A 24506-nucleotide genomic window follows, 5' to 3' on the forward strand; every position below is an offset into this window, starting at 1 on the left:
CAACATCATATCAATCGAGATGATACACAATATCCGTGTAAGATGAGTATACGAGAGAAATGCCATAATAAATCAGTACGCCTGATGATGGCTAATAGTCTTTAACCGAAACGTTGCTCAAATAGATACTATTCTTCTATTGAACTTTTCATCTTTGGCTGAATTAATGTCGGATTTCTCTCGTATATCGTCATATTGTTCATGAACATCGTATACCTTTCTTCATTACAAACGTATTCCTTCTTTTCTTTATTCACCGGGCATCAGTGGGCTGCTTATAATCGTTCCTAAACAACCATATAAATGAAGTAAACGAATCTTTAACTAATATTGAACTGTGATCTATTTCATCCAGGGCCGTACCTAGCACGTAAACGTTGGGGGGGGGGGGTATAGCAGAGCAACGGGAAGGGCATCACCTAACATCTACATAACGACTCTTCTCATTGGCCGTAATGATTAATTTGTGGTTAGGTTCATGACAAAAATGTATTAATTTTCAATTGGATGATAACAATATTTTTACAAATCTCGTTCCAATATGGTTTTGTTATAACGGTTTATGGTTGTATTTTGTTGAAATGCCCAATGCACAGCGTTTCGGTGAGTTTGAAATAAACTGGTTGTTTGGGGTAGATCGATAAGAACGATTTTAAAATGGCCATTGGCACTGCCTTTTTTCGGGTTTCCGTAGGAAACTGCCCCTGTCGTAAGCAAAGTACGGCCCTTGAATCAACCTGGTGATTACGCGAGCACGATTAAATGCGCAGGACTGCCGTGAACCAGCCACTTGCAGGACTGGCTGAAAATCGTGGGTTTCATCGTTCTATATACAATATTCGGTATAACTAATGGCGTAACGTTTTTGATTACAATAGTTTATGATTTGAGCTTCGTCGTGCGATGCTAACGAATGCATGATGGTCATAAAACAATATGAGGATTTTTGTAATGTTTGTGCATTACTCAAGATACAAACTTCGAGTCCCATCCAGACAGTGTTATCACCTATTCACGATAAATCGAAATCCTAATCAGGAGATAACTAAAACATAACCAGCCGTCTGGCAGGGGTATTTACTCCAGGGCCTGGTCTAGAAAAGCTTTGCATCTTCTTTCTGGTCGAAGATGTCGCGAATATAAACAATAATAGCGACTAAACAAATAATCTAGTTATAAAACCAGGCCCGGGATACATCGGTCGTGATCTCGATATATCATGGTAATCGAATACGTGAATACGTGAAGTACTACTGCTTACCAGGGTATTTATTAAAGATGAAGTCGATATCATGGATATTATATACAAAAGAACTGTATCAAAATATGAGCCCTTATTAACCCTTTTACCGCGATTTCCGAGACACGTTTCATTGATATGAATCAACGAGTTCCAATAGAATAAAGCTCCTAAATATCAAATATTCGATCGATGCTACACACTCGTCGGATTTGTATATTCGTCTAAACTAATCACGACCCGCTTTCCGTTTATGTTCGGCGTAGAAGGTACGGAGTCCGTGCACGTAGTTAGTTGGTCTTCAGTCCGAGTTATCACTTCGCACATCGTGGCTATCTTCCGAGCCAGGATCGTGTTGCCGAACTTTAAGTTCTTTTGTTTCAGTAATTCCAACTTCATATGTATATTAAAAAACTCATCCTGAAATCAGACACAAAAAAATCGAACGAGTTCTAAAAATCGTAAGCTTATGTTTATGATGATAGTGATAAATTTTAATAATGATATCAATGATGATAATTGAAAGTGCCCTTCAAAATTTCTTGTCAACAAAGCGTTCCATGGTGATAATCATGTAACATTCTTTCCGGACCTCTCCCACTAGAGCGATTAGTGACTCGTTTTTGATGGACTAAATGCCCCAGGCGAGGGTCCAGGGAGTGTTTTGGGTGCTAGAACACCCTTCCTTTCCTTCGTATTATTCATTTTCAGTTTTCCAATGCTAAATTTCAAAGTACACGGTACATTTTGAATCATGAGATGAACAAGCAGTGAACAAAAACTCTCGGAACGCGTGAAATTTAGACAAACTTTTCAAAACTTTCTGTAGGATGACCAGGAGAGCACCTCCACTTTGAAAATCCTGGATCCGCCCCTGTGCCCCTAGGCAAAAGAAGCTATTTTGCAATCATGCGTGGGCGTGTACCCGAGACTTCGAAATTCGGTTTGAGATACCTGTAGCTCTTTCTCTATCGAATTGCAGTATTCATGGTCGTCCATTTTTTTATCCGGTGCAGCGCCCGCCGTTGTTACAGTGCTTAGTACGGTAGACGTGGGTACGCCTTTCGGAGCTGCCATGTACTTTGAGCCACGGCTGATTGTTGTTTGCGCTTGTTCTTTGTATCTATTTTTATAAACAACATACGCTTGAAAAGCCTACAATGAACGATAAACAAAAACATGGTTGCAACTTTTACGATTAAATCGAACTGGATAACGGACATTAGCATTAGGAATCCATGGTTCTAATCAACCCTTATTTGTCGTTCGGAAGTATGGGGTTCCGGAGGTGACACGGAGAAAATATTTTTCTCGTGGGAATGAAATAATCATTTCGTTCGAACGAAATCAGTTTCGTGGAGGCAAAATTATTCTTTTTGTGGGAAAGAAATTTTTTCGCCAACCCCGAGAATTTGCCCCTTGAAAAAACATTATGTTATCACTTTATTTCGTTTGACCAAATGAGAATTATGCAATAATTTGGTCATCTTAATATACATACGAGGTTAGTAACATAGATAGATTCATGAATTTTAGTTAGTCATGAAGTTGGTATGACTGCCAAATGGCTCTAATCTCCAGAGTAATCTGTTTGACCACCTCAATGGCTACGTGGGGACCTCTGCGGATACGAATTGACTATGATATTGATGAAACACTATTCCGTGTTGTAACGATATATAGAAAATCCTACACTCATATAACGGAAAATTAAGTCCGAAAAGTATCCTTTCAGCTATAAATTCATTCATTGATCGAACGTTTAGATCATAATCTAATAGTCATCTTCCTGAAGATGACTACGAATTGCCGACGAATAGACTAGCACGTTGTCCATCCTTTGAAAACTATTTGAGAGAATTGTTTTGCTCCCACGAAAAAGATTACGTCTGAAAGAAAACATTTCGTTCGTACGAAAAGGTTATTTTGTTCCCACGCAAAAAAAGCTTTTTCGCCATATTACCTCCAGGGCTTCGTACGGAAGATACTTAGAATCGCTATATATGAATATATGTACATATAATGTACTTACTTTACTGCCGAATAAGAAGGCTAATGTGACAGTAGTGGTTAACTGAGTATGCAGGAAGAGCACGAGATAAAGAAGATCTGGATTGGAAGGTGATTGTAAAAATAACCTGAAAATCATTCATAAACAGTGTTGCAGTTAGTTTTTGCAGGGCGGAAGGAGGAAACATTATTGCACGGGTGATCACAAACTATTGTGTCAAAATGAAATGTAAAAACCCTGGTTTTATAAACTGGTATTGCCTTTAACCCCAGGGCTAACACAATTGATAATGAATTGAGTTAGCCCCCGGGTTAAATGTAATACCAGTCTATGAAACCTTTTGGGTAAGGAAACAACCGATAAATACTTTATTTTCTGGGAATCAAACCCAATAAAGCAAATTCTAGTTTACAGCCAGGGTTAATTAAGTGAAAGACCCACAAAAAACTAGGAGAATCTGACGGTTCGACTCATATCTATGAGCCTTTTCAAAATCAGATTTTGGTACGACTGCCATACAAATGGCTACATTTCGACTAAGATCTGTGATTCTTTCCCAGTTTTTTCGATCTTATTATGGGTTTTTCACTTCATTGATATCAGACAGTCACTTTTCCTGCCAGGGTTAAGTTCCTATTTTCTTAAACTTTTAGTATAAGCCGCTGATTATAATAAGTTTTGCACTCTGTACCCATAAGGGAGCAAGTTTACTTACATTGATATATTTAAAAATAGCGATAGTAGAAATTCGTTATATATAGCCCAGCTTATGAAGCGACTTTCGTTGAATTCCGAAGGAGCTTTTCTAACGACGATACAAAGCCGAATGCCCCATAGTAGCAAAAACAATTCCGCTGAAACGACGATAATAAAAAGCGAGTTACTCCGATGAAATATCGTATATTGACGTTGACCCGGAGGGATATTGACTTGGCTGTCACTCTCGCTCAGTTTCAACACAAATGATGGGCTTCCGCTTCCTGACTGAGGGAAGTATCAGATAACCAAACAAACTTGTGGTTTGTTGCGAGTGCCGCACTGACGGCGTTACAAGCTTCCCCTAGTGGCTGGTTTTGCAGACGAGATACGAATCCCCCATACGAAGGTATATGGTACGTGGCTTTACCTATTGCGGCGCAGTAATCCCATACATCAAATGAGCATTGGAAGGCTTTTAACCCACTGGAATGTTTACCTGCAATGTAAATTCTAAAAAACTAGAACTAGACGTAAACAACGACAATTGTAACACGGAAACAACGTTCATTTTTCGATATTGCAACTAAAATCAGGCCGGCGGATCCAGGGTCAAAGGAAAGGGGGTGACTGTCCACTTTCGAAATTTTGGGCCATTTCTGAGCTCGGCTGCAATTTCGTTGTTCACATACACAATTGTCTTATTTAATTATCCTTTATTCGAAAATTGAATTACGTAAGAATGTGATAACAGGATAATGCAACTTAAGTCGGTGTGATTTTTTAGATCTAGATTTTTATTTTGATAAAATAGCAAATTGCCACAAGAAAATGTTGGTATTTTTTCAGTTGGTCAATCATGATGTTGATCTTTCTTCAGAAAATATTCAGTCCGGAATATTTGAGGATGGAAACTTTAAGGGACCTCGAATTCTAGGGGAGGTGTTCGGTCCCCGTGGACACTACTGGAACGCCACTGAAATTCCCCTAAAACATCCCCGTTCATTTTCACACTCGTCATTCTTTGCTCGAAGTTCGCAGCGGGCGCATGCGTCGGCTTACCCTGAATAACCTTCGGTCGGCCGACCACCGTTCTGACGGACATCCACGCACAGAACAGGAACGTTATGAACGCTAATCTCTTTATAAGATCGGTGTCCGATATTTTGATGCGCTGCGCCGATTTCACCCTGAATACCATGGAGATTCTACAAAAATGAAAAACGATCGCGGGTGTGTCAAAAGAAAAGATTTTCATAGCTTTTGCAGCTGCTATGATGCGGGGTTTTGCGAGAAGCGATTTTCAACTGTAAATATTTTATGTTATAAGTTTTTGCGTGAAGTTTCTCTCTTCGAGCACCGGCGGCGGTGGCAGTAGACTTAGCAAAAACTGCGTATAATTCGTCGCCTTTTCTAATTGATGCGGTGGATGCGCGGAAGCCTCCGGAACAGGTGCAATTCAAGGTGTTTTAGAATTCAGTCTAAATACACAAAATATCAGAAAATACATTCCATCAATTGGAACACTGATAAAAATTTATCATCAACAATTATCAAATTATGGATGGCTATCTTTGGATTGTAGGTCTACTAATCATCTATGTTTCTTGAAGCTTATTTTTGAAATAGAAAGAAGACACTTAAACCTATACGAAAGAAATCTTTTTCGTCTACGTTGACTTTTACCTCCATGTTTTAAGCAACAAAGCACCATAGGATATTGAAAAGCCTATTTCACGTAACCACAACCGCAATGAACACGTGATTTCAGTCGGTTCGAAGTAACTAACTATCATCTGAAACGAGAAATCCCGAGAAAAATGCACTTCCAAAAAGTCTAGTGGGATTGCTAAAAAAATCGACAGAGCTCATTTCTCATTGGACGACTGATTAACAAAAAAACGCAACCAAACTTACCGGACTGTATAAAAGCATCGCTCCTAACAGTATTATCTTTAATAAAACTGGACTAGCTGCCTTGAGAACCTGCAAATATAATGTTTATTCGGTAACGACATTTTCTCGAAAGAGGTGTCCAATAATCTAATTCAAGAAACGTCTGCGTCGCTTGGCACTGCGCAGTTCTGTTTGTCTAGGTGGGCATTTTTTGTTGAGTTGCAACCACCGACTTGAATAACTTAATTATATATATCCTGTAGTGCCTAGTTCTGAGAGCAAACGACCAGTTGGTATAGGGGGCCACTTAAAAATCCGATAGAAAATAACAAAATGATAATACATGTGATATCAGGCTAAGGAAGTTGATACCTTGTTTCTCCAATGCTGAGATTAAAAGTTGACCCGGCCAGCCACCTATCTGCCCTATATATATATATATATAACTTTTTGTGATTTTTAGAAAATCATGACCAAGCGAAACAATTACAAACCCAGTATCTATAGAAATGAACTGATTACAAATTTCATTGCGGTTTACAAAAGTTACTCAGCCGATTAGGAGAAAAAATGCATCATTTTTTATCCTTACTATTCATAAGTTTCGATGATTCATTTGAATGATAAATAGATAAATCTGATATACATAAAACGCCCAGAAAACACATATTAGAATCGGCTCCGCGGGACCAACATACAGCATCATTCACTTGTCTATAAATCGTTACGTGAAAAGTGCATTTTCCTACATCGTTCCTTTTTCGTTTGAAATTCCTGTGCGGTGCCCGTTAGAGAGTCGACGTTTCCATGTCGAAGTGTCGACCTGTCAGCAGTCCTACCCACGGCCTTGATTAATTACGACCCAAGACCTGTCACTGGTTTTCCGTTTCGACAACAGTGTCAGAAGGCTAATTACGACACGGCGTTGATCCGAGTCGTCTGTCACGTTTGAATCAGGCGCTTTCTGTTCCAACCCTTACATCTTCGCTCACTAAAATCAGACATGTCCTTCGATGTACTATTTCAAACGGTCCTAGTCAGTCGAAGTCCACGAAGGCATCAATGCAGAAGAACGATTTTGATTTGTGAGAATGTTTAGGATTAAGGTTAGGGTCAGGGCCAGCAGCCCAGGTGATTCACCACTTAATCCGTCAATATTGTTGAGGGCATCTGACATCGGGGCCTCTGATTCTATGACACCCGCCCTGATCTCTGTTGTGGAAAAATATCGCTGATTAGGCGTAAATTGTGATTTCTTTATTTTTTTTTGGGGGGGGGGGGAAATCATGTTTTAATGACTTAAACAATTAAATATCCATGAAATAAGTTGATGTTTGAATACATTTTATCTAACTTCATATAACGTCTGCAGAAATTCAATAGAAGCCATACTCGGAATAACGTATCAGCTTTTTGAGAAGCTGCAATGTATTCTGTCGAAACTTGTTTGAACAATTCATCGCTTTGATGCAGCAGTTTCCCGGAAACTTGTCTGCACACGCTATGAGACGACAGACTTAAAAATTGGCCGAATATCAGATTGATATGATGACGAAATCAATTTCTGACATCAGGAAATCGTTGCAAATGTCAGGCGTATTTGAGTTACCGCCAAGTAAATATTACAGGACAGTAATTGTATCATGAAGTCAATTATATTGTCTCTACGGCGAAGTAACGAAATTATATCTAATTTCATCACGACTCTGCAGAGGAGTTGAACAGACGACCTTCTCGAAACAACATTGGCAAAATTGGCCAAAAGATAGAATCCCCGATAGATTGAATCCATCTCATTGTCCTTTTAATATTCAAACTGCGATTATAGCGTAAATAATCCTGGGAAATTGGAAAATTTCGAATCAACATCGAGGCGGCAAAGCTGGAATTCTTAAACGACGAGTGATATCCTTCGAGACACATATCCAATCGCGTCGATATTTCAATTCACGCTCACGCGGTTATTCGCCGGAACAAAACAGTCGGGAACAATGACGTATAATTTGAAACTCGCTAACTAAACAATGCTGTTCAAATCGAGCGAGTTTGTTTCGCTTCACCCAACGTTACAGAGTATCCTTTCTTAGACATAAATCTGTTAAATTGGCCAATTTCAATTGGGTTCAGAGGACCAAACATTATGTATTTATCTATTCTCACGATGATAACGAAAGATAGTCATCTTCAGGAATACTGAGGGGGATACCGAACGTATTCGTGAAGATGACTATTAGATTATTAAAGTCGAAAAGTCAAATAAACTACCAGCTCAGGGACACATCTTCGGACTTAATTTTTCCGGTATTATTGTGGTATGTTCTTTGCAATATCGTCACATCACGGATATAGTGTTTCATGGCTGGTTATTGTGTTTTCTTTTGTTGTAATTAAACTGTAAGGTGAGGCTGACTGTGTGAGAAAAACAATGGACGCCAAGCTAGCTTTATAAAGCTTTGTTATATGATCGCTAAATATTGATTGTCACCCTGTCCATTTGATGAATCTTAGAAAGTCTTCCCGACACTTCTTTGAAGTTTTCGATCTTAGTCAAATTGATTTAATTTGTCAACGCATTGTAGTTTGATTTCTTTAATAATTGAGCCAGTTTTTACTTTTAGATTTTACAGCACGTTCTGTTACGCATATAGGACAAGCTGTAACAGTTCTCTTTCTCTGGGATTGGAACAAACATAGCCTTGGAACAAACATGTGCGGGGGCCGGGCAGACTCATTATGAAAATCACGAGGCAATTTTTAGAATGTCAACCTGATTTTTTAGTTGTTGTTGCGCATCGAGAGGAAATGTCGACTGTTCAGAGGAAAAACTAGCACAGTACAATTTACCAATCATCTATCATTCGTCGATATATTTTGTTTCATGGTTAATACTACATGATTGCACGTAATGTCGTAAATAAGGGGCAACTCCTTGGCCCACGTCCAGCAGAAAATATGGCGCGCATATCCGGTTGCTTGTCGTAAAATTGATGTAAATAATGGATTTTGTAAACGAGGGAAAAGATTTACGTTTACTGTCTGTTTTTATGTCAAGCCGTAGCTCCGGCGATTATTCTTTCCCCGTGGATTCGCGTCGCTTCCGTCCACCATCGGTCACACGAATTGTCACGTGACGAATGACGTTGATCGATCGTCAGCGCCTCGGCGGTGTAGACATCCGATGATTCCACCGGGAGAAGATCATCTGTAGTATAATGAACGGCGAGGTGACAATAGGGAACCGCGACCTCAGCTATCCCGCCAGATGGCGTGACGAGCCACTCAGTCTTGTAAATAGTATGTTGTAGATAACGTTTGTTATCTTTCAAAGTGCTTTTATCTACTGTTTTTGTAAATAATTGTAAATACGGTACGGTTTTTCCTCCATATACCATGAGAATGGTTGGAGTGTAATAAATATTCGTATTCGCATTCGTATTCTTGTGTGGTCAAAATTAGAATCAAAATGAACTTTGAACTGAATTTGTAGGCTCCCGAACCCATATAGGACCCATCATATCGAATTAATTTTCCCTACTCAGATATCTCTTAAGTATTCATGAATAATTGAATTATCAAAAAAGTCCATTCAGTTTTAATTGAAATGTGGAAGAAATCGAACGCGAAAGACCGAGTAACAATTAGCGAACCTGGTGGATCCTCGCCTGCCATAAGTGGAATTTTCGATCGCCACAGGAGGTCGTGTTCCCAATTTCATCCGGTCACCGGCAAGCGGATGTTTTGTTACTCCAAAGTATATAGCATGTGACGGTTTAAAGTTTCATTGTGAGTGAGCAATCTGCAGTTCGATAAGATCTCGGACCATGCGAGTGCTAGATTTGTGATAATGACAAAATCTGGTAATGAATGGTCTTCTTTTTTATATTGCCTTCATATTGCCTTCATACGGTGGGGCAGCAGCGCAATTCCATTCAATATGCATGTAAAGGGAAATTCTTTTCAGTTATATCACATTTTTATTTTCCCATCAGACATGTGACTGGTAAGGGGTGTGCCAATAATGAATGAAAACTATTTTATTGGCAGAGAATATTCTGTACAGAATATGAAAACAGTGGACCGCATTTACGTCTCCATTGCCCAAAAACGTATGTTTTTTATAAGTAACAAAACAAGAGAAAAAAAGATTGTCCACAGTACATTACCTTGATCTCCCTGTAGGCCCAAACGAACCACATAATGACGGGTATACCAGACATCATCGCGCACGTTATTCCCAACAGTATGCTTCTTTGTAGCCAGTCTAACGATATGATACACGGCGAGTCGTCAACGCATTCGTCGCAACCCAAGGCACACGGAAAACAGTCGAAATATTCCAAGTATCTATTCTCTAAATTCTGCAATTATCATTAGCATAAACGATAAGACCAGCCAAATATTATTATTGTTCTGTGTACAATCTTACTCATTAGTTTCGAAATTTGATTATCGGTATCTGGAAATATATGCCTCCTATTGTCACTGGATGTTGTGATTAAATAGATACGTACGTTTAAGTACCTGAATAGATACTCAATCTGGATGCATACCTTCGAGTGCTTTTCGAATTCTATTTCAATTTCGGTTCCGTTAAAATAATCCAAACCGGCAGAAGGGTCAGGAAAGTAGTAACCCATTTTGCAGATGCATTTGTACGATCCTCTTCTGAATCCGAGACCAGGCACTGGCTCACACTGAATTGAGAAGAAAAATAATAATAGTAAAAATAATAATGACAATGATAATGATGATAGTAAAATTTGTATAGCGCGATAATTCCATGCGAAAAAAAGCAAAGTTCAAATGCTCCTCCAGGGTAACGTCGCGGTATGTATGAAATAGTTGAGTTTTGATCATGGATCTAAATTCATTCAGCGTCAAATTGAGAACAGTGGGTGTAGAAATCATGGTATTCCAGTAAAATGAAAGGTATGTATTTTTTGAAAAAATGATTTTGATGTCTATGACTCACATGATGATAGATTCGTAGAGGAGCCTCTACCGGGTGCAGAAAACAACGAGGCGAGTAGTACTTAACTATTTTATTTGACGCACGAGCTTTCGCTTCTATTAAAGCTACTACCCGGTATACACTAGTTGCGAAAACTCGTGCGTCGAATAAAATAGTTAACCAGTAAAGCACTACTTGTCTCGTTGTATTCTTGATAATAATTTTAATAATGATAATGATGATGATGATAATAAAAAATGAATTGTCATTATAGCGTAAGGCTCTTTATAAAAGTGGTCAAATGCGCGCCTCTAGAAATTGTATGTAGCTATCACGGAATAGAACTGTTTTTAGTATCTGCTTGAATGACTCACAAGACACAGACATCGGATCCGGTATGTCCGCAAGAAGGTTATTCCGCAGTCTAGAATCATATGTGGCGAGTGCTCTAACATCATATGAAGCGGAAAATAGGAACAACCAGACTCTCCTGATTTGAACGTCTGACAGGTATATTAATACTTACCATAGTCGTTTCCTTTTTGCACTTCGCCGATCCGGCAAACACATTCGGCGTCGAGTCACCACCTTCGTGAGGGCACTGGTCGATATCAACCTTCTGCAGGTCGATATCAATACCGCTTGTACCCCTTTTTGAAAAGAAAAGCAACTGAGAATGAGAACAACTTCGACGACTAAGTATTGAGAATATTTCTGTTGATCTCATTGAAAGGAGCGGGTTTCATAAGGTCACACGAATGAGTATATGCGTCATGCCTAATCATTTCTGCACTATAAGGCGAGTGCAAATTAGAAAGGAATTATCAAAGTCATATCCGTGGCTCGAAGGCATCTTTTATGCTTCAGCCCGAAATAACACGCTCGATCTGATGTTGGTGCCTATTTTTATCGCGCTCGTCAAGGAAAGAACATCGTGGAAGTTTTTTTTAACGGCTTCCGTTTTACTAATAAAGCATTCCTCATCAATCACGCGTGGCGGAGAATCACCGATCAAATACGAGTCTCTCTCTCTCACACGACTTGGTAAACGTTATAAACAACGCGACGGCCATCGTGAAATGCGCAATAAAAAGGGGACAACATCATATCGGCTTCGTTCTAAAGTCTGTCGAATCTATTTCGAGCCGTGAAAACCGGTGATTTGTGAAGCGAAAAGCCGCAACGATGGGTAATAAACTCGACATGAAAGAATTACGACAAATAATCTAAATTCCATTAATTCTAACGATAGCGTTTTTCTTTTTTTGTTGAAAACTTCGGAAAGACATCTGAAATCGATTTGTTGGTTTGGCATTGACACGAACTCTATACTTCTCAGTGTATATCGTGTTTACGTTTTAATGATTGGCCAATTACGATTTCACGTGTGCTTTTCAATAAACAGACGAGTTGCGCGTTATTCTTCTAGTTCGGGTAACTTTAGAGAACCAAAGGGGATTGCCGGCATATCGGCTAAACACGCGCGTGTCCCGGTAGAGCTTCATTTACTACGTCGTTGATGTTTTTTAATTTGTCGCATCCGACAAGCTGTCATTTCGAGCACGAGCCAGCGTGAAGTTGACGCAATTATGCTCCATCTGCGCCACACGCTCGAAATTGCGGTTTGGCGGCGTGTATGGATTTCATCCTTTGTTGTGAAACCGTGTCTTCGATTCATAGAAAAACTCGAACAGATTTTCGTATGACTCAAGGCCGAATGGCCGCCCTTAGTTACGATACGTCTTAAAAACTTTTTTGCATAATCGATGAGTTACCGTTGTTGAAGTAATATTTCTAGTGTAATTTAGAATCATACAGGTCATGGTGGCGTTGAACAGGGATGAACCTTGGGCAACTTATGTCTTTTTTGACGCCGTAAAAAACGTTATTATAATTTTTATATACATGGATACCTAGTATGCACTATTTAAGAGATTCTGTTTGAAGTGAGTGTACTCACTACGTCATCAATATTCGCGTTTCGAAATAACATTTCAATAATGTGAATTTTGGCGTTCATATTGTTTCCCTTATTTTTGATAAATTTTGAAAATTATTTGAGAGAATGTGTTCTACGCCATCAATATGTTGGGCTAGACTGGTTGCCGTACAATTCAATTCAATTATCGATACATTCAAATCCAAAATATCTTAATTGATTCTTGATATTATAAAGTGTGTATCTTATTATTCATTGTCGATAATATTAAGCGATATTATTCTTCAAGGCGTCAATAAACTTTTAAGTTAGTTTTCTTTTTTGTATCTGTTTTTGTCAGTCAAACGTCAAACGTCCGTTGTTTTACGTTCTGATCATTGGTAGCTTTGTTACTTGTCTTGCTCTGTTACAACCTGTTACAACGGCTGCCGAATCTAAGGAATGTTTTTGTGAACGAACAAAAACAAATATTTGACTTACTTGAATTTGTAATTCTTATGCGCGTCGTAACCGAAAAACGGAACAGTGTACGTCATCATCCAGATGTTTCCGCCACCGCAGTCGAAATAGGGCAAACTCCAGTGACCATCTTCGTAGCGAACGGACAAGCTGACGACCTCTCGCAGAGGACCTTGGTAGGACTCATTCACCCGTAGCAGCTCTTCACCTAACAATGAAAATACAAATTGCGGTTTTTTTTAATACGTCAGCACCTTAGTCCCCATAACCTTATGTGCAGGACTTCGTGTCATATTCTATATTCATATACTGTTTATTTATTTGACATTACATCTTTAGACAGAATAAGGGTTGAAGCAACCACCCGAAATACTTCTATATTTCAATAAACTTTTCAGTCCTTCAATTATTGTGGGAATTTACATCCTGTGATTCTGTATAATATCGTGATGAATCTTTATCAATAACGCTTTCTTCAATTTCTTTTGAGCTATCTTCCTTAGCGCGGTAGAAGACGGATGGATAACGTTGGATTATATTACCAAGAGCAAAGAAGCCAGAAGCAATACGCGTAAACCAAGTTCTTTCTTTTTGCATCTACTACCTTCACTTGTTCTCGCGAAGTTGAGAAAGAAAGTTCCGTTACAGTTTTGTTTTTTTGTGATACGTAATTTCTCTAGTCGGATCAAATTGGATAGGTCATTTTAGTGCCTATCGCTTATAAAAAAGAATATGTGTACTTGTATTCTTTCTTTCACTGTCCCTCTCGCTTATTGGACATAGAATAAAGATCTATATCATCATATATATTACTACGATAGTTGTAGTTATTACATCCGAGCTATTTAGCAAATCAAATCCGTTATCAGTTTCAAAAGTTCGGGCTTAAGTTTGTTGCTAATGAAAAGTTCATTACCGCCTGCTCTTGCCACGAAATGTGATACGAAACGTGATTTTCAATTTTAACGTCCATCGATTACAAATAATTATTCATATCCTAGATGGCGTGACTATTATCTTTCTATCCACGCATCCGCTGCCGATTCATGTTGTTTATTCGTAAAGCGTTGTTCCGGGGGACACGGTGTCTGAAGCATTCAGTCGTTCAATACAATTTTAATCAAACGGAATGAATTCTTCGGTCGGTATTAGATGCACGCAGATAGTCGCTCATGAGGTGTTGGTATCACACGGCAAATTGATAAACTCCTCTTAAAGTCACCCCTGGTTAACAATTTTTTCACCACAATTGAAAATACAAAAGTCACCCCATGTCGATAAAATGGACCAAATCAATTCAATGGGCATTAGCATCTCTTTGAATTGGATTTTTTAGGCTTTTTGATTCATTTTTCTACTCAGATATCGGTATAGTTCATTAATATAATTGATTTGTTTAAGAAAAAGTTCATTCAGTTTTAATTGAAATGTTAAAGAACGCGGGCGACCGAGTTACTACTAACGGCCCTGGTGGATCCTCGCCTGCCATACGTGGAATCATCGATTGCCACAGAAACACTCTATTTTGCCTCACTGGAAATGGCGCCAATGATACAGTGGTTACATTCACGCGGTAGCCTACAATGGCATTCTTATTAGGTCGTAATAGGTTTGCCAAGAGATGAATTGACGGGTTGGGAGCAATCGCCTCGTTCGGCTTATCGAAAAGTTCTTTTTCCCATGCATATAGTATACAGAACGCGCCGTCATAGATCGACGCACAAAGTGATATGCTGGCAACAAGTCTATGGTCAAGCTAATAGCAATAAGTTACGCGGTACAACAGCATCGGGGTTCTTTTTTTGTCGACCGGACTTGTTTGCCTCACGCTGATTGGGAAATGTAGACAGATTGTTTTTGTGGAGATTTAGTCGGCTATGATGTATCGGCTTGTCAGCGCAGTTACAGGCGAATCAACGGATAGGATTTGTCAGTGTCGGGCTACTGTAACCGTGATAAAGTAGCCGGCATCTGGCTCGTGTCATCTCTTGCATTGGGTTCTGCTGCCAAAAGCACGCAGAACGGCGCTGATTTAGTGCTAGATCAGTGCGAATCGAATACGTGTTTTATATCAGCTATCGCAAGGGCATCGTAGCAATAGATTTCAAGAATCTCTGCCGACGTAGGGACTGTCTAAACTTGACGCCTCGAAGCTTCGTCGGCCTCGGATAGGAACGATAAATGTGATAAAACACGAGGAACAATCAGTTTGGTGAAATTGTCCGATAAAAATATGTTTACAGGAAGTGCGATAAAAGATGAGGCGGATTCAGTCACAGTTGAATCAGACGATCGTCGTAATACAGCATCACACGCGAATCACTGATCAGCAAATGACACACACTTTGGATAACATGCGTTGATTTGATAAAACTTGTGTTGTACCCACTCCAAAAAATAGGTAAAGGCCGATTTTTCATATTTCAACGAGGTATTTGCGGGCATTATCGCTTTCCGACTGCCATTTCGTCGTGCAAGGATAACGTTCCAAATGTTGTTGGAATGTAACTTTTGGATGGGTATGATCAAACCAAGTTAAAAACATAGGCAGTCGCTTGCCGGTTCAGACTGTTTGGATGATCGTTTGAATAAACCGTAACCGAAATTTATAGTTATGTACTTCGATTTAAACAAAAAATTCTGTAAATTCGACCGCCGATCACACAACTGTACTTCGATTTCCGATTTCAAAATCAGACCCGTTGTTTTGCTCCCGGCATTTGTGTTGAGTTTGTAAGAGACACCGAATCAAAACAAATCAAACGAAATCTACCGATCTAATAAATAAACGGGTCAATCCCTATTTTAAGTTTAAAAAAAACAGACTGACAAGGCTAGCAATGCTATTTGGTTGAATTTAGGGTGTAGACCTACTCGAAGTTTTCATACAAATAATGAGCAATTGAAATTGTAATTGAATTGTAATTGAAATTGAAATCTATTTTCATTTATAGAATGTTACATTATTGGACGATATTACAAATGTAAAAAAAATGTAACAGGATATTGGGGCTATATGGAGAGACTGGAACAGTTTATCTAGGCCGTATCACCCATTCATCGCACTCACGCACCATGCACACAAGTGATAAACAAATGTATAGAAACAGAAAATGTTTATACATTTTAAACTTTAATAGAATTTATGAAGAAGGTTTAACGAATTGATATAAGTACGCTTGTAGGCAGGTTCGCTTTGCAATGATCGAATCGATTCCAAGAGAATATTCCATGAATGTTGATTCTTATCCGTTTTTAGTTCACTGTAGTTCGGGCACTATATAACTAGGATCAACGATCCAATATTTCAAACGATATTGGACAGTTGATAACCCACTTGGCGGGAATAGGTTCTTTCGATGATAGTTTCATAGAAATTTATAGCCAGCAAAACATCGCCACACTGCTCGGATGGCTGAGAGATAATCCAAAAAAACACTTATCATGCCAATTTACGAGATCTGATGGGGAATCATTGATTACTGCTTATCTCTATTATGTGAGTATCATTGTTATTTCATCACATTTCGCGCCGATATTTTGCTACATCGACGCAGTGATAAATGATTACGCGATGGCCCGACTAACCCCTTGCACCACAACGACGCGTTAGAAAAATATCATTTGTCCTCGTTAGAAACAATTTCTGATGGAGAAACTATGTATATATGTTTCAGGATCAATGAGTACCGCGCGTATTTCTATTCGGGTTTCTTGTTACAGAGGGCTTCCTAGACCCTAGATAAATTCCCATTTGTAATTTAAAGTTAAAACTTATCGTGATTTCCCTATTCGAGCTGAACGCATTTTCGCATTTTATGGCACTTTTATTGGATCTAAGCCCGTGAGAATAGGCAAGGTATCTCCACGAGTCGAACTCGACTAAGATTTAGACAAATTTTTCCTAATGGATTGGTCGAAGTTACCGCAGACGATACGCGACGGCGCTTTGAAATGCGGTCTGGCGGGATATCATGCAAAACTGTGAACGCATCGGTAATTTAATAATTCTAATGGATTTGTCCGTGTAAAGACTGAAACGAATTGTTACACAAACCTGTTGCTTGTGAGTCCACCCAGACAAAAAAGGGAAGTCATCGGAACAATAATGGCAAAACCGGAGAGAGCTCTAATATGTACTATATTCCAAAAAATTAGAAGCCGTAGATTCCAAACCATTCATCGTCGTCATCAATATCGTTCGGCTGCGGGCAGGTGACCAGAATTTTACGTCACTCATTCTTGTCATTGGCACTCCTCGTCGACATCGCCTGTACAAACGGAAGGTAGCGCTGGTGAAACGTGAGGCGTTGTCGTGCTGGTCTACGCTTCCAAAGGGAGGGTGCATAGAGGCAGTATTTTCTGGCAGGCCCATCGCTTGGCATTCTCAGCAAATGTCCAAAGAATGAAAACCACCCAAACCATTATTGTTTGGTATATTTGCAAATAAAGGATTATTGATAATTTGAATGCGTGTTAACATAACTTTACTAGTTGTTTTTTTCTGCTGGTGGAAGAATTCATAGTACAGATTATCTTGATGAATAAACCTATACGTTTAAGTGGCGCTAGCGTCCTTGGCGTACAAATATTTGCACGACGAGTTTCTCTGCGGCGATTTGTATCTTTATTCGATTAAATCATTAACTCCTCGGTCTGTACTGTTCTTGTCCGTGTTTTTCATTTAGTGGCCGACTATAAATGTTAAAGCGATCTGTTTAGCGGCCCGTACTACCTCAATCAGGGCCTTGCCGGCAGATTCGATTACGTACTTTACGCAGAAAGCTAACGAACGAACTATCGGTGGCAAATGGATTACAAATTAGTAGCGCGGGACAACAACAACTTAGGAACACGTCAGCTAAAATGTCATTTTTCTTCATCGGCTTAGTTCTATCCCAAACGATCGCTGAACATCAGAATATCCCTTGTTGTCGTGTGTGTTTGTGCGTTTGTGAAGCATACAGAAATAATCGTCACCCGTTTGCGTTAGCTTAATAACGCATTAAACATTTTCCGAGAGATGACAAGAAGAAAATCATTCTGTAAATAGTATATTCACAGATACTAATGCAATAGTCTTTCTTCACTGTACATAGTTCGGACAGGAAGATATATACGATATCAATACGAAAATCAAGTATTTGCCTTTCAAAAAATCTTTTTCGTCAATTTAGTTATTGATCACTGAATCATGAAAAATATTATAGGTTCGACATCCGGGTAAATGTGGCATTCCGTAGAATGGACAACCCCGGTAGGCGAGGACGTTGTTGATAATGAGGATGATTTCGGGTGAGATTTCAAGGAAAGGTGACAAATATCATAGATGATGACCTGCTGGTGAAACCAAAAAGACTGCTGATGGTCGTATATTACACAAATCTATTTCTGAATCTATTTTGAATAATTCGCTATATCAGGTACCGCATCATCAAGAAAATTCGGCATTGCATCAGCGTGCACCATGCATAAGCATGCGATGGGTTCGACCTCCACAGGCCTTCAAAAGTTAAAACGCTCAACGTCAAAGATTTTGATAACTGATCTTTGAACAAATTCTGTTTTGATATTTTATCATAAACTGGAAACACATAAAAAATTTGAACCAGTCAATTCTGTTTATTATTTCCAGATACTTTCACAAAATAAGTTAACGTTATAGTGGTCATATCAGGTCAAAGTAGAAAATCAGTTATCGCTGCTTTGCAGCTATGTTACTTTGATTTGATTTTCCTGATACGAACTGAATAATGTTTGGATGAACTTATACACCCGGCAACATCGAAACTCGGCAGTTAAGAGAGTTCACTTTCTTACGTTGATGCTGAATCTAGAAAAAGAAATGTTTCTTCATCGATATAGGATCTATGCACGCAGGTCGAGATCCACGTCGTGGGATTCGAGAGCAAGCCCCTCGAGACTGATTGCCGTAGAGCGTTGAATGAAACCAACGGACAAGTCGTTAATCGTCGATCAATAAGGACATTCAGGAGAATGAAAACGCTAGTAGCTGCGTAAGTATTATTCTAAGCGTCAATCCAGATTACAGTAATAAATGGGCCTGCTCGGGAATGGGCATATTTTTCATGCAGCATCTCAAGTATTTTACAAGCGACAAGAATAGAACTCGGTAATACTGCTGCAACTGAGGACCCATTCACTCACACATAATTCCCCCGTACATTTCATTTTAAGCTAAGCAATTACTTTTTAGAAATTCATGAACAGGGCACCTGCTGAAATGATATTCGATGAAGTGTGATCGGCTTCATGATGGGATTGAGATACAACAAGATACATGTCATCGAAAACTCTGGAAAATATTCTCACCACTCCGCACATCGATCAAACATGGATTTTCGAATGATTCGAAATTTATTTACGCCGAAAATTCGAAAATCAAATCGTTTCTTTTCTAAAGCAATCACATTCTCCGACCCGCGATATCGAAGAAAATCAGATTGATTATTGTTTAAGACTATATCACGATTAAAGTTTCGACGAATGAATTCGATGAAATGCATTAATTTTTGAAATTAGATTTTTTTTCGATTATTCTTGCGTGGTAGCAAGGCCTTGGTAATCCAAGGTTGATGATTTGGTAACCCATTTTCGTTTCCGTTGCTAAATTTTGCTACCCATTCACAGGCGAGGAGGTCATATCATTCTTGCATGGAAGAAACTCGTTTCTTCACTTCTTGGCCTTGATAATCTAAGTTTGGTGATTATAAAATGTCGGTTTCTGTTGCGGAGGGTATTCCCGTCAATTTCGATCTGATAAAGTTCATATCTATATTTACTGCATGTCTTTGCGCGGTGTTAAATTTCTGTCATAAAACGTGCCTTTTTTCTCGGACGAAATTCCTTGAAATGTACCAGTCACGACACGAGGGTGCAGCGGGCATAAGAATTACCGAAATTAGAAAAATTTCGTAGAATAATTCATGAATGAAGTAGATTTTTATTCATTGATATGCATATTATCATCAAGGATAAGACAACAGGCAAGTTGTGCACACACAGTTTATCGTTCTCGGTGGGTCGCCGTGTTACTGGGCTGTCGTACGCTGCAACTGACTTAACGAGCATATAGAGACTCATAATTCAGCGAAAATGCTATAGAAACGTGTCTCGGGCTTAACGTGGCGAAGGTCGGTTAAGATTTAGGTATCGGCAGCATCACGTGGCTTCTCGGAGAACCACCATTTGGGGGGGGGGGCATTCGATTTATGCATGTCATCTGGTCGACAACGCCGCCGTCGAGATAAATTGAAACGTACGTGTCCACCACCGTGAAAAACCGTGACAAGCGAGACTCTAGATAACAGATAATCTACCACCGGCCGCAGCACGAAAAACTCAATGCCTCATTAATTCTATTAAAAGAACAGCCAGTTGTCGGTTGCCAGCCGGTTGCCAATCAAAATCATGCAGATTGGCACTGGACAACAACTTTTTGATACTTCCGTTCAGCAGACATACCATATGGAAAAGTTGGTACACCATTCGAAAGTTACGCATCTTGGCTTCAAATAATCGATATCCTTTTCTAAGAAAACTGGTGCAATTTCTATGGAAACGGACAACAAGGTACCAAGATACCATTATGGTAGTTCTCAAAAAAATTCCAAATTCGTTAGATATATGTATACGATGGGCGAGTGTAAATTTGAGTGGTATCTCCCGATGCGTACGGGGTTTATGAATCATTTTCCAATTTTACTGACATCAATTCGTCTAAAACTAATAAATAATCAGTTTAAAATCGCCAGTTATTAAATTGCTCTCCATTTACTTCCCCGAAATATGATATATATGTACAGATACGTATGAACTAAAAGAGGCTCTATCGCGGCAAGGTAAAACGTACACCCAAGAACCAGTTCCTGTTAATATTAAGTATGGCACAGTAACTGATAGCGTGAAGGCCGTGGATTTGTTACAATGATTCGCGTTCCTGTTGCCATCAATAAACCTGTGTCCGTTTGGCAAGTGCCAGCGCCGCACTAATATCCAATTTATTTAATGAACTGAAAACCATTGAATGCCTTCCGTTCGTCGTCGTTGAACACGAAAGTTCGCGTGCTTCCAGACTGACGTCGAAGAATGTAAAAAAAAAAAAACGTTTTACGAAAACCATCAACTGATGATAACGTTCACGCGGGAAGCCCTGCCCTGCATGTTACGTACTACACTATAAATGGGTTAAAAACTGAATGCGTCGCAGTTTTATCTCAGCTAGCACCCCCGTCTTGGCGCAACTATGACACAATCTATTCAGTAATCCTATTATGAAGGGAAGAAATGTAAATGAATGACAGTCGTTTGCATCGAGGAGTTTTTATGGTTTCTACGGAAACTGATAACGTACGTACACTTTCAATTTTCATAGCGTCGCAAGCTGGCACATTTATGTTGGCGTGAGCGGAGATACATTGACAATTACATTAATGGCATTCACCCGCTTCCACAATGTTTCCCAGGACCTCTAGGATAAGTTTGATGATTCCGGGGCCATATTCCATTCCTCTTCACTACGACCTATGAGAGAATTATCAGTTCAAACAAACAAAAACTGAACCTCATCTGCCGCCTCTTTCCGAACTAGGAAAGTTTTTTCGTCGAATAGGATGTGGCTGATGTTGAGTCGCACGCAATCATGTCATAAAACTGGGAATTTGAAATATGGGGCATACGACAGATCGATGTCGCGCCGAGGTTATGTTGTCGTATAGGTGCCAGAAGATTCTGCCAGACAGTTCAGCGTTTAATCATTTAATCGTCGTCACAAACGAGACGACGTATTGCATAAATAACGCGACGAGATAAGCCTGTTGACGACAACGTGCGACGTGTACTGCCGGACTAATTAATACATATTCATTCATTTTTGAAAATTGCATCATAAAATGTCGAATTCGTTCGTGAATAAACGAAATCGACATAATAATATCCAATGTCGTAACTATTAATTCTGCAGACACATTTTATATGAATTCGTGGCATTATATAATAATTTCGTCATTTTCCCCGGTAGGGATTCGAACATGACGGCGTCGAGACTCGCCCCGGTACGAAACGATGCTACACCAGTCCGAGTGTGCAGCTACATGCACAACTTAGATGATGCCATTATTAGGCAATCAGAAATACTTCAGCCCGGGTTTTCCATTTAAAGTTCTTCCGTGAAATTTGCCTCGACGATTATACAACGAGCAATCTGATTGGTGCCGCAAGTTTTCACGCGGTAAACTTGCTCACTTGGTCTAGTGTGACGGGGTTTGCCGTGGCTGAGTCTAGCGATGCCATCGGGTTCGAATCGCCGGTGGGGAGGATGTCATTTCATACAAAGGGACTCATAAGTCTGAATTAAGGCTAATGATACATATTATAATGTGGCTCTAACAAATATGGATATATAAAAAATGATATCATACTTTATGGAAGTTGACTGCAGTTCTTGTGCAATTTGAAATGGAATTAAAAAGTTGTTAGTCTCGATGGACCCATGGCCAGGGAAATCGGCTGTCTCACACAATACAACTACATTAACTTATACTAGATTCTTTCGTTGTGTGAAAAATACAGGGTTCTTTTCAGTATTCGAGTGCCATTACGGTATTCAGTTACACTATTTTTCTTCGACTCGTTATTCACCAAAATGTGATATATTGATAAAGAAGTTCTCGATTTTGCTTTTCCGTTCAGTCATTCGATACTTTACATTTCGGATGCAGCAAACGAAAAGTAGGCACGCGCGGTTGTTTTCAATTAGGCGTAAATACTATAGATTTATACCCGCGAAGGAAATCATGATAAATGGATTTTTATATTGGTACTCATCAATTCGGCCACGGGTCTCATCGATTAGAGATTACGTTGCGTAACCGGAGCGGGCGGTAATTTTTTTCTACTGACCGGGAACGAGGCTCGGATCAAATGTCGAGACATCCGATGATGGATGGTCGGATGATCGAACGGTTCATTGAACGAGGAGCGACTTATTTCGCTTTTTTTAGGTTTGAGTGGTACGGCCGATTGAGAGAGGAGAGGCAGTAACACAATAGATTCGGAACAATTCATGCGGTCAATGCGGAAATGTGTCCACGTAGAGTGATTGAGGCCGGTCGCATAGTCTAGACCCAAGATAAGACAAAACGGTTGATCCAACGAATTGAAAATCATTGGAATACCTAAACAAAGTTTCGGACTTATTATTGTTACGTTCTAGAATCTATTACCAAGTCAATCATTGTGGCGTAAACGATATGACAGCCATTTCATGTTACAGCCACGACTCTACACGACAGCGGTATTTCTGCCTTCAAAGATGTGTCTCTTGCACGAAATTTGAATTTTGCGTATGAAATACGTCGATCGAACCGTGAAATTTATATGTCAAAAACGAGACAAAAAGTCGGCAGAGTTTGTAATCACCTCAAAATGGCGGTGTCATTTCATGGGTAATCTTAAAACTGACCGTCAATTTGTCATCTGGGGAGGTTTAGGGTGCAACACAGTACAGGCGCCATGAGATCGCTGATACGGTGAATGGAATTAGAATCAGTCTTTTAAAGCCTTTGATATTTCGATCGTATTGAATATCTTTAGCATTGGAGATAATGCTGCTGTTCGACGGATAGATGAAGATATGTCACGCCACCAGACACGCCTGGGGTCACGTGCGTACGGTTACGAAAGAACGATAAATCCACTTACCAATTGTCAGGTTGGATCTCGATAAGGTGTTGCCTTTCTTTCGCGCCTGGTAGAACCATTCGGAATCGTTCTTCAAGTATTTGTATTCGATGGACAAGTCTTTCACCATAATCTGTCCGTTCGGCAGACGATAAGCGTACGGGCAAAACAGTGTGTAATCCTTGAACTCTTTGTAGTCGTAGCAATTTCCGGCCGCGAATATATCATCGTCCCCTTCGACCATATTGCGCACGTACGTATAGAATAGGTATTCGTTGTTAAGAACACTAGGTGGCGCTCCGATCCATATCCGTGTGAGTAGATTGGCGCGATTGACCGCGGTGAGAGCCTGGCGTTTGAATCGGCGCACGCCATATTGTTGCACGACACCGTCGCCGAGGTTGAACCCGGTACCGGTCGTGCAATTCTCTTTGGTCTGTTCGTAACGTTCGACCAGATTGAGAAACCTGGTGACGATGTCCAAATTGGACGCTCTCGACGTGGTCATTTCACCGTTTTGATGCGGGAAAATATATTCGCTATCATCTTCGTTGTAAGAAGCGAACCGCGCCGTCGTGAACATTGTCATCAACGTCATTAACAATACCTGCAT

General features: G+C 39.7%; 1 protein-coding gene across 1 annotated transcript; it reads right to left on the minus strand.

Annotated features, from left to right (window-relative positions):
* On the minus strand, nt 1–24506 carry LOC141902051 (metabotropic glycine receptor-like). The gene is made up of 13 exons (XM_074789692.1): nt 23915–24506; nt 13214–13400; nt 11321–11444; nt 10394–10537; nt 10007–10201; nt 5865–5933; nt 5634–5743; nt 5010–5155; nt 4378–4446; nt 3967–4105; nt 3273–3378; nt 2195–2395; nt 1–1660 (listed from the first exon to the last, which is right to left on the minus strand). Exons 1-13 carry the CDS (start codon nt 24504–24506, stop codon nt 1436–1438), a joined length of 2307 nt encoding a protein of 768 aa, XP_074645793.1. The 3' UTR covers nt 1–1435.

This window comes from Tubulanus polymorphus, chromosome 3 (genome assembly GCF_964204645.1).
Source record: "Tubulanus polymorphus chromosome 3, tnTubPoly1.2, whole genome shotgun sequence".
NCBI classification, from domain to species: domain Eukaryota; kingdom Metazoa; phylum Nemertea; class Palaeonemertea; order Tubulaniformes; family Tubulanidae; genus Tubulanus; species Tubulanus polymorphus.